At 29.5% G+C, this 12,899-nt stretch overlaps 1 protein-coding gene across 3 annotated transcripts in view; it reads left to right on the forward strand.

Annotated features, from left to right (window-relative positions):
- The window catches only part of LOC129243956 (protein kinase C, brain isozyme), a 103,827-nt gene extending 102,516 nt beyond the window's left edge, over positions 1-1,311 (forward strand). For all 3 annotated transcript variants that reach the window (XM_054881448.1, XM_054881450.1, XM_054881449.1), the window contains exon 14: positions 163-1,311. In XM_054881448.1, the coding sequence (XP_054737423.1) occupies positions 163-315 (153 nt within the window). In that variant the 3' untranslated portion in view covers positions 316-1,311. The remainder of the gene's footprint in view (positions 1-162) is intronic.
- The last annotated feature ends 11,588 nt before the right edge of the window (positions 1,312-12,899 follow it).

The following is a 12,899-nucleotide window of genomic DNA, read 5'->3' on the forward strand; positions in this document are numbered from 1 at the left end:
TTTATTATTATGATTTTTTATTTATTTCCCTCAACTTTTTTCTTTCATATACTCTCATCAACTGCTGCTGCACACTTGTGTCAAATTAATATGCAAATACTTTTAATGTATGCGTAATTAAAATTCTCACGCACATGAACACATACACTTACATGCGTACAGAAACATCGTAAGGATGTCTCGAACTTCGATAAGCAATTCACGTCGGAGAAAACGGATCTGACACCAACGGATAAAGTATTCATGATGAATTTGGATCAAACGGAATTTGTTGGCTTCTCCTACGTGAATCCGGACTATGCAGTGCCTGTTTAAGTACAGTTAAAATAAACAAACATACATGCCAGCATTTGGTAAGCGCAGCAGCGTGGGAGTGGCACAGGAACTGATAGATGAAGGGTACAAGAGAGAAAGAGAGGTACGGAACGCCGCAAGAAAGAAGCAAAAAAGGGAAGCAGGAAATGAAGCGTCTACTTGCTGCGATGTTGTTGGATGTGTGAGTGTTGGTATAGATGGTTTTTTTTTCAACCGCACTGTGCGAACGTGTGAACAGCGTGCCATTATAAACATTTTCAGAAGAATTTCCCAAAAAAAGCGAAGAACCACACACACGCGCACATACTCTCAGGAGAGACGCATACTTGCAGGCGTGTGTGTGCGTTTGTGTGAATATTGAGTAGTTTATAAATTTTTGCGCAATTTAAAGCGTCATTGCAGGAAATTTGGAAATCCATACTGCAAATGGAAAATTTGAGAAAAAAATGTGAAATGCAAATTTTTTTCAAACGTTTTTAGTCATTTTTTTCTGTTTTTCTGCTTTAAGGTTGAAAAAAATGCTACATAGAAAGATTGAAAGAAAGACAAGTAAAATATATATACTTTAAAAATCGTTTTGTTCAAACTCTATTAACTATTTTTTATTGAAAGTTATTGTGCGTTTACAAAACTTACTGTTTTTTAATTTATCATTCAAAGAAAAACTTTATGGAAAGCAATACTGTCGTTTTGAAAGTAAATGTATTATACCTGCGTAATATTATTATTATTATTTGTTGTTGACTTGTATTCGTTGTAGTTAAGTTTAGTAATCTATTATTAAAAAAACCGAAAATAGTTATTAAATAAATTTTAAAAAATTCCACTTTGCTTATAAGTAAAATTGCGTACATTCGCTTAGTCGTAATATTTGTATTAAGAAAATCGAGTGTATTTGTTTTAGTACAATAACAAAGGTGTTTTATGCTAGGCTATTTAAATAATTGACTAAACCACTTTTAAATAATGGAAATTATGCAATAAAAATATTATTTAAGACACAGCATGTAAAAATAATTTGTTTTCTTTCGTATGAGTTCAAAAAAATAATAATTAATAAAATAAAAAAAAGTTCAAAACAATTCAAAAGAAAAAATTGAGAAATTTTTGTTTTTAATATAAAGAAAAAATTAAGAAATTTTTGTTTTTAATTCAAAAGAAAAAATTAAGAATTTTTTGTTTTTAATTCAAAAGAAAAAATTAAAAAATTTTTGCTTTTAATTTTTTATTTATTTTTTCCGAAAAAAATTATATAATTTTTGCTATACATTAAATTTTTTTAGTTTTTTTTTTTGTTTTTTTTTATTTTAAACTATTTTTTTATAACACCTAGGAAGATAACTTTGAAGGTGCTCACACCCATACTAAGTAGAAAAAAAAAATTATAAAAGAGTTTTAAGCCATAAAAAGCTTTTCGCTGGACCTGTTGTACTACTGGTGCATACTACAGTGTGCTCAAAAGAAAAAAAAAATATTAAAAGGAACAAAACCATGACGATACTAAACTTTTCCTGAAAGCCCTAAAAGTATGCGCCTGAATTAAACTAAACATAACATACTGCATACTTCTAGGACGCCACATAAAACTGAATTAATAGCCTTATATTTAGCCCAGGAAGACGGCCGGGTTAATCGGGTTTACCGGCGCAGTTAAATCTGATTAAAATTGTAGTGTGACAGACGGTTGCTACGCGGATTAGGGAACAGCTGATTTGTTTATTGCATACTTTTATCAGTGAGTGATGAACCGCAGGTAACAAATACGGGTATTAATTGCCCTGATACTGAAAAATAATTATTTATTATATTTAAAAAAATTTAATTTCAATTTCTCAAACTACTCCGAAATATAAAAACAATTAAAGTAATTTCGAACGTGTCAGGGCAAACTAGCATTGCATCCAGTCTTTCTTTCTTCTCTCTTCGCATTATGTTTCATTCACCATAGACATTAATAGTCATTTTTCGACAACGTTGCCATCGAAAATATCCCTAATCCGCTTAAATTAAGTGAATTAAGCTAATTATCCTCAGATAATTCCACATTAAGTCGTTAATCACGAATTCAAATTTCCTGACTTCTCCAAAAAATTATCTGCATTACTTTGCAAACATTTATTGCTAATACTTTGAAGTGGTATTTTAGCAGCCTAAAGTTATGGAACAAAGTAAAGAACTAAATTTAATAGCTTCAGTATCCATCTCATAATAAAAATGTAGAATTGCTGATTTACGTTACTTATTCTGGAGCAGGCAGTTTTTTATGCACGCCCTACTGGGGCGTCTACTATTTGATTCTTTAGACAAATGCGGGCTCTTACTTGCTCGGTTTTCAGAAATCTAATACAATGTCAAGAATTTATACGGAATTTCTAAATTTTTAATGTACATTTAATATTTTTACAAATACACAGAATATTATATATTCATTTAAAATAATAATGTTATTTTCAAAAAATTTTTTTTATTGATATATAAATTTTGTTTTCATGAAAAATTTTTTTACAACATAAATAGTTTTTTTAACGCAAAAATAATTTTAAAAAATTATTTCTAAAGAAAAGGCACTAAATAAATAAAAAATAGATGCAATAAATTTTTATTAGATAATAATTTTTTTAAAAGCTCAAAAAATGTTTTTCAATACTAACATGAATATAATTACATGAATTAAGATGGAGTTTTTAAATTTATAGTGGACCTTTAATATTTTTGAAATGCTCAGAGTACAAATTTTAATTTTTCAAATACATTTTTTTCATTGAAATATAAATTTGTTTGTTTTTATGAAAAATTTTGTACAACATAATTATATTTTTTGATACAAAAATAATTTAAAAAAATGTATTTCCAGAGAAAAGACACTAGATAAAAAAAATAAATAAAAAAATGATATGCAATAAATTTTTATTAGATAACAATTTTTTTAAAAGCTCAAAAAAACGTTTTTCAATAATATTAATATTTATCATTACAATTTCAATGTATCAGACCGCTAATTTTTAAGCATTTTCAAAACATTTGTCTATTTATGAAGAAGAAAGATTGGAAACTCAAATTTTAAATTTTCAGCATATTTTCATCGAAAATTAAAGAAAACATACAAACAAATTTCATTATCGTTGATCGATAATCCAAAACTATCGTACTAAAACATGGATTTCTTAATATTTTGAAACAAATCTTTTTATGTTTTTAAATTTATTTATGAGTGCACTGACAAATTTTACAAACTATACTTTAAATATTCAAATGTCGAAATCTATGCTGCTTTACTATAAAACTTTTAGAACTGCATGCTTTTTTGTAGCGATAAACTATAATTTGAAGACTTATTCTCGGCACTCACAGCTAATTAGCAGGAATAATGGTTTGGAGTTTCGAAATAACACTTATCGAAAATCAAGTTATCGAGTTATCGAATTGCCATTACAATTTCTCATTAAATTTTTGGTCGTTAACGGAAATACCTTCGGAAACTACATAGTGATGTGAATGTTTCTTAAATTTTCAACAAAAATTCAATTGATAGGCATGGAAATTTTTTCTGAAAAAAAAGTACTATAAAGCAATACATTTTAAGCTAAAGCATTGCTCAATTTACATATCTTCAAAATATATTCTAGGTGAAGAAATCTGTTGTTATGTCTTTAAAGAGAATTGTGACCAGTTACTACTTGACTTAAGATTTTTTTCTTGGTCAAATTAATCAACTCGTTCAGTCAGTTTAAGTGACACTCTTAATAACTCTTCAGTGCTTATTAGTTCACACTATTACTTTTTATCAATTGTAATTAAATCGAATGTTGTACGGGTTTACAGAAGCCTCATTATGATATCCGCTCACTTTTATATTAAACTTTTTATGCTCATCTCACTGTCGCTCTTTGAGCATAACTATTTAAAGCAACGGTTAAACAATTTTTGGTGAAGAGTTGCATTTTTCTTACTTTAATAACAGAAATAATTTTTGACTTGGACATTCACTAAAAACCCAATTCCACTCTCGCTCTCAAATTTGTCACTTTGCATTGAAAGCAATAACAACATAAGATTTAAACTGATCATGCCTCTACGTGTAAACGTGACCTTACTCCTTCTATGATTCATGCTTTAAAATTTATATGGGTTTTTATTATTTTCGAAAATATTTTTGTAAACTTGTTTTTTAATTCAAAAGCAATAACATCTGTTAAAGCAGCAATAAGTGGATCTACTTCTAGTAGTAATTTTGTTTATAGGAGGGTAAGACTCCGTCAGAAAATATGAGATTTGCAAGTGGTCTTTCGATTTCTTTGAAACTTTGGGAAATATTAGTTCTAGGTAAGATACATTCAAGCCTAAAAGGATTTTGAAAAATTTTCAAAATTGAGTCATCTACGCCATGTTGAATATCGGGACCGTGTTTTTTCAAAAATCAATATTTCTTGAACCGGTGGATGGATTTCAATGCAATTTACAGACAATATAGAAACAAATAAGTAGTTTAAATTAGTATTATGTAAAAAAAAAATTTCGAAATTTTGACCAAAAAAAAGTCAAAAAATTTTTTTGAATCAATTTTTAGTTGATTTGGCCACTTTTTTAGATTTTCTGTTATACACGTAACGATTCCTTATGATTTAACCTTTATTTTGAAAAAAAAAATTTTATGGTGTCTATAATAGTTCTCGAGATATTGCGATTTTAGTGGAAGCGAACACCGTGAATTTCGCGGTTACGCAGCGCAGGAGTAGAAAAACGCGCACAGACCTGCAGCAGTCTGCTCCAGTCACTTCATACAGGAACACATAACGCAGCGCGAACCGTGCGTGCGTACGCGAAAGTGCGTGCGCGCTTCCACTAAAATCGCAATATCTCGAGAACTATTATAGACACCATAAAATTTTTTTTTTCAAAATAAAGGTTAAATCATAAGGAATCGTTACGTGTATAACAGAAAATCTAAAAAAGTGGCCAAATCAACTAAAAATTGATTCAAAAAAATTTTTTGACTTTTTTTTGGTCAAAATTTCGAAATTTTTTTTTTACATAATACTAATTTAAACTACTTATTTGTTTCTATATTGTCTGTAAATTGCATTGAAATCCATCCACCGGTTCAAGAAATATTGATTTTTGAAAAAACACGGTCCCGATATTCAACATGGCGTAGATGACTCAATTTTGAAAATTTTTCAAAATCCTTTTAGGCTTGAATGTATCTTACCTAGAACTAATATTTCCCAAAGTTTCAAAGAAATCGAAAGACCACTTGCAAATCTCATATTTTCTGACGGAGTCTTACCCAGGACTTAAATATTTTTTGCTGCATAGAAAACAAACTTTTTTCTTCATTGTTCCATCTATATTAACTATTTTGGTCTTCCTCAAGCTACCGATTTCCTCCCTCCTGCTCACTTTTTCCTGCACTACATTTCGAATATTATTGTGATCATCTCCGAATTTTCTCGAAGCAAAAAAAAAACATATATACTAGAAAATGTAGCATAAAAAATAAAAAAAAAATTACAAAAAAAATAAAATAAAATAAAGGTAAATATATCACGTTCCAATATTGAATAATAATTATAAAATTAAAAATTATAAATTTGTGAGAGCAGAAGTAAGTGTAAGTAGTAAATATAGCAACATGAAACCACTTGAAAGACAGGAAAATATTTTAAAAGAAAGATTTTCACATAAAACATCAAAGCAGAATTTCTAACCAAGTACTTTAAGAAATGTGTCTATAAACGTTTGACGATTGTAATGTTTGCCCCTGCATTAAACAATCGGTGCAAACGTTTTAAAGTGTATCGATTAGTCGATGAGCAGTAGCGATGATAATAGTTTCAGATTGGGTTTAAAAAACACAGAAGTTTAAAAAAAAAATTAGAAAAACTAAATAAAAATTGCATGAAAGTAAAAATTATTTCCTTAAGAGAAAAAATTTAAAAATAAATGAATATTATATAAATGTAAAAAACGAAAGTTATCCTAAAATATATTCATAGAGCATATTTTTTTCATACAATCACATTATACACCTAATTTTTTTTGCGTAAGCAAATAAGTTAACAAAATCGTCAGAAGGTTACTTCAAAATTATAACAATATTTTGATAATTCGTAAATACGCACGAAGATATTCGATTAGTAGATGTAAATGTAGTAATCTTACAATGTAACGTTGAATAATAAATTGCAGCGATTTCATTTCTAAATAAAACCATTAATCGGCGTGCTCACCAAAGTCTGATAACCAGTCTAAAGGCCTTAACAAATTTATCAAAACCATCTGTAACGTGACTGACTTCTTAAATTTCTTGGCATTTCTTCACGTTTTAAAGGTTTGAAATAAAGTTCAAAAATAATGTTAAAGAACAGGATTAAAATTGTCAGGCACTCGCCTTAATTCCTCTTCTATCACTCCAACTTTTTGTTTCTTTATTATATGTGGATTTTGCTCTCTCCCGGTCACTCGTAAGTCTTCTCTGCCGCTCTTCATATCTTATGGTGGGTTCACACTGTGCACACATGTAATAAGTGAGCTACATTTAATTGTATTTGTATTTTATTTAAGATACAAATCTAAGTGTCATATTTTGCGATGAAAAATACAAATATATGAAAGAAGATTACTTTTGTCGATAGATATAATTTCAGTTTTATGTGATATGAAAAAACCAACGCATTAATAGAATTGAAATCATTTAAAAGTATTAAAATGTGTGTATATTAAAATTATTAAAGAAAAATAAATATAGAACAAAATACACAAACTATAAATATTATAAACAAATATCATACGAAAGTATAGGTGTCATACGTATTGAAATTCCAAAAAAAAAAAAATACTCGAATAACAGATAAAAAACTAGAAAACCCAAAAAAACAACAACAAAAAATAATAATGACAATCTTTTTATCACATTAAAGCCTCAAGCAGAACTATTATGCCACATTTATGTTGTAGTTAGTGAGGCGAAACATTTTAAGGAAATCATATGTGAATTTAGAATTTACTGTCAACAAAAATTTGTACTTAAAAATTACGAACCTAAATTTATGAAGTACCTTTATTAGCACTACTTTTTTACTTACTTTACAAGGTACTTTTTTAAGAAATAATTTCCGGGAACTTCTCAGCACTGGAAGCCAAGGCACTTTGACACAAAAGTATTCCAAAATAGAGTAACCAACAAAGAATGACAAACACTCAGAAACACATTTATCGCTGCTTGAATGCCAGATTAGGGAACTCACAATGCTGAAGTACTCATCGCCGGGATGCAAGGTGAAAAAATTTTAGAGACCTAGCCAAAAGCAGACTCTTAGTCGGCTCTCAGCGAATTTGAAAGAATCAGCTGTTTGATTGGTTAGGAAAAACTTGAGATTGGGTAGGTGGTATACAAAAAAAATCAATACAATAAGTGAAGACTCGACTTGCTTCGTTGCCGTTGGAAAAGCGACTGCTTGGGTGCATGCTTGAATAGGTGTGAAATGAGCGGAAAAAATTCTGGGTGACGTGTAAGCCGAAATTACTCGCTCGATTTCGTTTTTGACCATAGCTGAAGGACAAACCTGGTTGTAATTGTTGTTGTAGCAGCACAAATTGTGTATTCCTCATACATAAATTCACGAGGAATGCTGCTGAAGCGACATTCTTTGGCCACCGAGTCGATCCGGTAACTTAGAACCGACTGTTGTTGGTAACCGATTGTCACCAAACCTGGTGATCTATCATCCTTGACCTGGATGCATTCTCTGGCTGGCATTCTTTGGCCATAGTTACATCCGGGTCGATACGATAACTTAGAACCGACTGTTGTGGGTAACCGATTGTCACCAAACCTGGTGATCTATCATCCTTGACCTGGATGCATTCTCTGGCTGAAAGCATTACATTGGTCAAGAGCGCTAAATTTGTAACTTACAGAAAGTTGGCGAGGGATTTTTCCTCATCGAAATTTTCCTTCTTGCTACCACTCATCATCAGCAAATAACTTAACTGGCGGTAGCTCCAGTCTCTATACGCCACGCAGTGCTTCCAAGTAAGAGCACTAAAAATTAACCAAAAAATGATCAGCTATAGTCGAGTGAGAACAACACATGACGGTTTATCTCTACTGATACATCTTTTACAGATCTTGCCTCTACATTTAGCCACGATGTGATATAACCTTGTCGGCATCAATACCATAAAAAGGTTCAACAAGGCACTCACCTCGCCACGAACAGGTACATAGGAGCGATTCTTCTTCTGGCCCTTGGAAGCGATTCTTTGCAGTGTATAGTGTATAGGTAGTGTCAGTCCATTCTGTGGTGCTTGCCGTTTGTTTTTTTTTTTTTGTTTTTTTTTTAATAAAAAGACTTTTTCTCTCATTAATTTCTGGATAAAAAATTAGAATTAATACCGCTTTAGTATGTATTTTCGTATTTCTATTTACGTCGGGGAACTATCAATATCATCTTAGCACTACATACTTTTTCCAACTATGAAATCTAAAAATGTATTTCCACAACAAATTCACTACTAAAAAACTACAATTCAAAAACTCTTCTTTCTAGCTAAAGCAAGTTTAAAAGCTGAAATTTGTGGGATTAAGATTAGCTAAAAAATTCATTGCAGTGTAAGTAGCACGACAGTGTAACTGGACCTTAAGTATGTAGTGCTAACTTGTTAGAGATGAGCAAAAGTACTTACATAAAGAGTTGGGTATTTGCTTTAGATGGAGATGTCATTTTGAAAATTTGGAATTTGGTTTGGATTTTGCACTTTTTTTGCTAACTAAAATTACTTGGAAACATTTCATAGCAATGTTATTATTAATTAAAAATGAATTCATGAAAAAATTGTTTCTACGGAATTTTTCTTCTCAAGGTTAAGTGTTGATTAGCCAAACCATTTTTTTTGTTTGTTTTAATTTTTAGTTCAGCACATTTTTTGCCAAGCTCATGAATTGGTAGTATTTTTATACTACTATTTTCGTAAAGTGATTATTTTGTTTCAAAATATCAAGCAGATGATCATACTTTTAAATCATTAAAATTATAATTTTTTCTACGAAATTTTATTTAAATAAAAAAATTTTGTTTTTTTTTTAATATTACAAAAAGATGCATTCATGATAATTAGTTTACACTACACTTTTTGCATTTCTAAAGCTTATTTTTTTATTTATGAATGGTACTTATATACCAAGTAAAAATTTGTCATAAAAATATATTTATTATTATCGCATTTCCAAATATCTACTTAATGTAAAAGACTACCGCAAAAATATGTAGTTAGCCTTCCAGTTTTTAGTCTAAAAACTAAATTTCAAAAATACTTTACTGAACTAAAGTTAAAAAAGATAACAGTTAAAAGAAATATACACTTAGAAATTAACAAAAAAAAACATAAATTCATATGCATATACAATTCTTTACATATAAGTATATTCGTGCATATTTCTTAAACATAAACAAACTCTATTTAAATATTTTTTCTATAGGCTGTAGCAAAGCTAAAATTTAAATTAAGCGTAGCAGAAATAAAAAACGATAACTACAAATATATATAAATGAATATTAAATAATATATATATATATATGTATGTATAACTATATCTGAGCAGAGAATTAGTACCTAAACAGTTGAATAAAACATATTTCACAGAAAGCATTTGAAGCATTTACTTGAAACTCAAAATGAAAATGGCGTTTAAAAAATATATAAATTAAAAAGAGTTAAAAAATATAAAAAAGGTAAACAAATGTGCTACTATTACTTTAAAACAAGAAAAATAAAAACATACATTTTCAAGCGTTTGTCGCATAAAAACACACAGGGTTGCAAATTGTGGTAGGCCGTCGTATTTTATGCAGAATCGCAATATTGTTTCAAAAACAGTACTGCAGCCCTGTGAATACTAAGACAACACTATTGATATAAATTGTTTTTTTAAATATTACCGTTATATATAAAAAGAGAAAACAGTTGAGGCTAAAAACTTACTTGCTTAAGCGCTATTGAGTTGATGTTTATAGAACGCTGAGGTTTGGTTGCCCAATAAAAATTAAAGATAGCGTAAATGCACCATTGGATGTTATTACTTTCATTGAAGTCTCTATATACGAGTAACGGAAGAATATTATGTTTAGAAAATCATGTGAAAATCTAAAAATAATATAATTGCAAACAAATTTAAAAGAAATCAAAAACAAAAATCTAAGTAAAACTGTCTCGAAAACTTGACATACATATGTGCATCTAGAAAAAAATATTAAATATAAAATATTTAAGAAAAGAAACTACTTTAAAGTAATTAAACAAAGTTATATGGTAAGCTCTGAACCACTAACGGTATTTGCTATAAATAAGTAAACCATTATGTATTTATTTAAATAAAAATAGCTTAGACGAGTTCCTTTCTTATTCAAATTAAAAGCGAAGAAGCATACATTTAATATTAAGACATGGTTTTAGTATGGACATTTTGAATTATAGAATTTTTCATTAAAAAGAAAATGTCATAACTTCATTGTATTGATAATAAGGTTTATAGAAATATTTACTTTACATATTAGAGAATTTTTTGTATACATAAAAATATGTCAAATAAAAACGTAAAAACAAAGATTTATTAGTTTATACATTTAAAACAAAACATATTTCAAAACAAAAAATCAGAAAAAAAGTTTAAACTAAATTTTGAGCTAAACAACTATACCGAATTGTGTAAAAAATCCACTATTGAAATACAGTATTTGAAATATTAAAAAAATATACAAAATGTAAACGGTCCAAATAGAGAATTAAAACATAGTAACAACAGAAATTTAACTTAATCAGTGTGCAACATATTAACATTTAAAATAACTATCATATGCTCGAAAATATAAATATAGTATAGTAATGATCAAATCGCAGTGAGTGTAAACGTAAATAAATCTCTACAAATTCTACAAAAGCAAAAAACTTAATATCGTATATCATCAATATACACTTTGGTTCTCGATAAAATCGAAATCAACTACAGTAGTGAGTCTCACAACTAAAACTATCGTTTTACGACTAAACCTCGAATTCATTAAAAAATAGCTCTTTCATGAAAAAGCTCTCATGAGATCCCATAAAATGTGTGAAAAATAAAACGCATTGGCTTCAAATAAATAAAAAACTCAAAATCTCAAAAGTTATTGATCCCATATTAAAGAAAAAACTCTTATGCACACATACATACAACATTCATACTAAGAAATTAAAGTATAAAAAAGAACTAGCAGTGTTTTGTTTCTGCAAATTAAGTTAAGCTGATGTATGTATATCTCAGAATACTTTATACACGCATACATTTTTCATTATAAGAAATTTAATAGAATAAAACTCAAACTAAGAACAAAATTTATTCCAGTAATAATAAAATGAACTCTACAAAAAAAATATTGACAAGTGGTTTTAATGAATTCTAAGAGGGTGAAAGCAATAAAGCTGTACAATTCCTAGGTAGCCATTAATGAGGTAGGAGGGTTGAATAAAAATAAATAAAAAAAAAATACCAGTCTAACGGTTAGACGCGATAGAAGTGAAACCTTCCGTAAAACAAACTGAGAGAGAATGAGACGAAGGCAGCATTAGGAGCGGGATAATTATAGGTTCATTATAATATTGCTATAAAGTTCATATTTTATTCATCCTCAATGTTTTCAATTTCAACAAATGATATGAGTGGCTTATGATAGCTAAAATATGATACAAATGCTTTGGTTTCGATGTTGTCAACATATTTTTGAAATACCGTCTCATTGTTGTTTTTTTCTGTCGATATTCACGACACTTTTCTGCATTATTTTTCGGCATAATTGCGGTAAACATTTAAAAATGAAAATATTTACGAATATAAAAATACGGACGCAATACAGCACACGCGGTTGCTATTATGAGCGTCGTAACGCGTATAATACACAGACGTACTAACATACACACAAACATTCGTAGGACGCTTGGTTTGAATTTTTTATACATATGTATGTATGCTATACTATGGCCTAGCCTATGTACGTACATACATATTTGTGTTCTGAACTTCCAGCAAAACATTGCTTATTAATATACACATATGCAACCGCACACACAGGCCACTCACTTTATTCCTGTAAATGCGTATGTCGTCCAAAGCTAAAATTCTATGCCTAGCGACTACAAGAACAAAATGCATTAATAGGCGCAGGCGTAGCGGCCATCATCCTAGTTGCCATAGCGCTGAACAGTCGCGGCGGCGCCGAACAGTTTCAACTATTGTACTGTGCAACAAAAACTCATCATCAAAAAATTGATTTATAAACTCGAGCTCATAGTTCTAAGAGCAAGTACTTTCATTCATAAAACGAGCCGCCCATATGCTAATTTTCTCGACAATTCGAAAATAGTCAATATTGGAATATTTCGCGTAGAATTATTTGCCAATATTCAATTTTTGTCAAGTCGAGTGCCCGCGGCTCCGTAAATATGTTTGCACCCATATATGTATGTAAATATATGTTTCTAAATGCTCGACAATCGCAGCTGCCTGTTCAAGGTTACTGTACATTAGGCCGGGTCGATTTGTGGGAAGG

The sequence above is a fragment of the Anastrepha obliqua genome, chromosome 4 (assembly GCF_027943255.1).
Source record: "Anastrepha obliqua isolate idAnaObli1 chromosome 4, idAnaObli1_1.0, whole genome shotgun sequence".
Lineage (NCBI taxonomy): Eukaryota > Metazoa > Arthropoda > Insecta > Diptera > Tephritidae > Anastrepha > Anastrepha obliqua.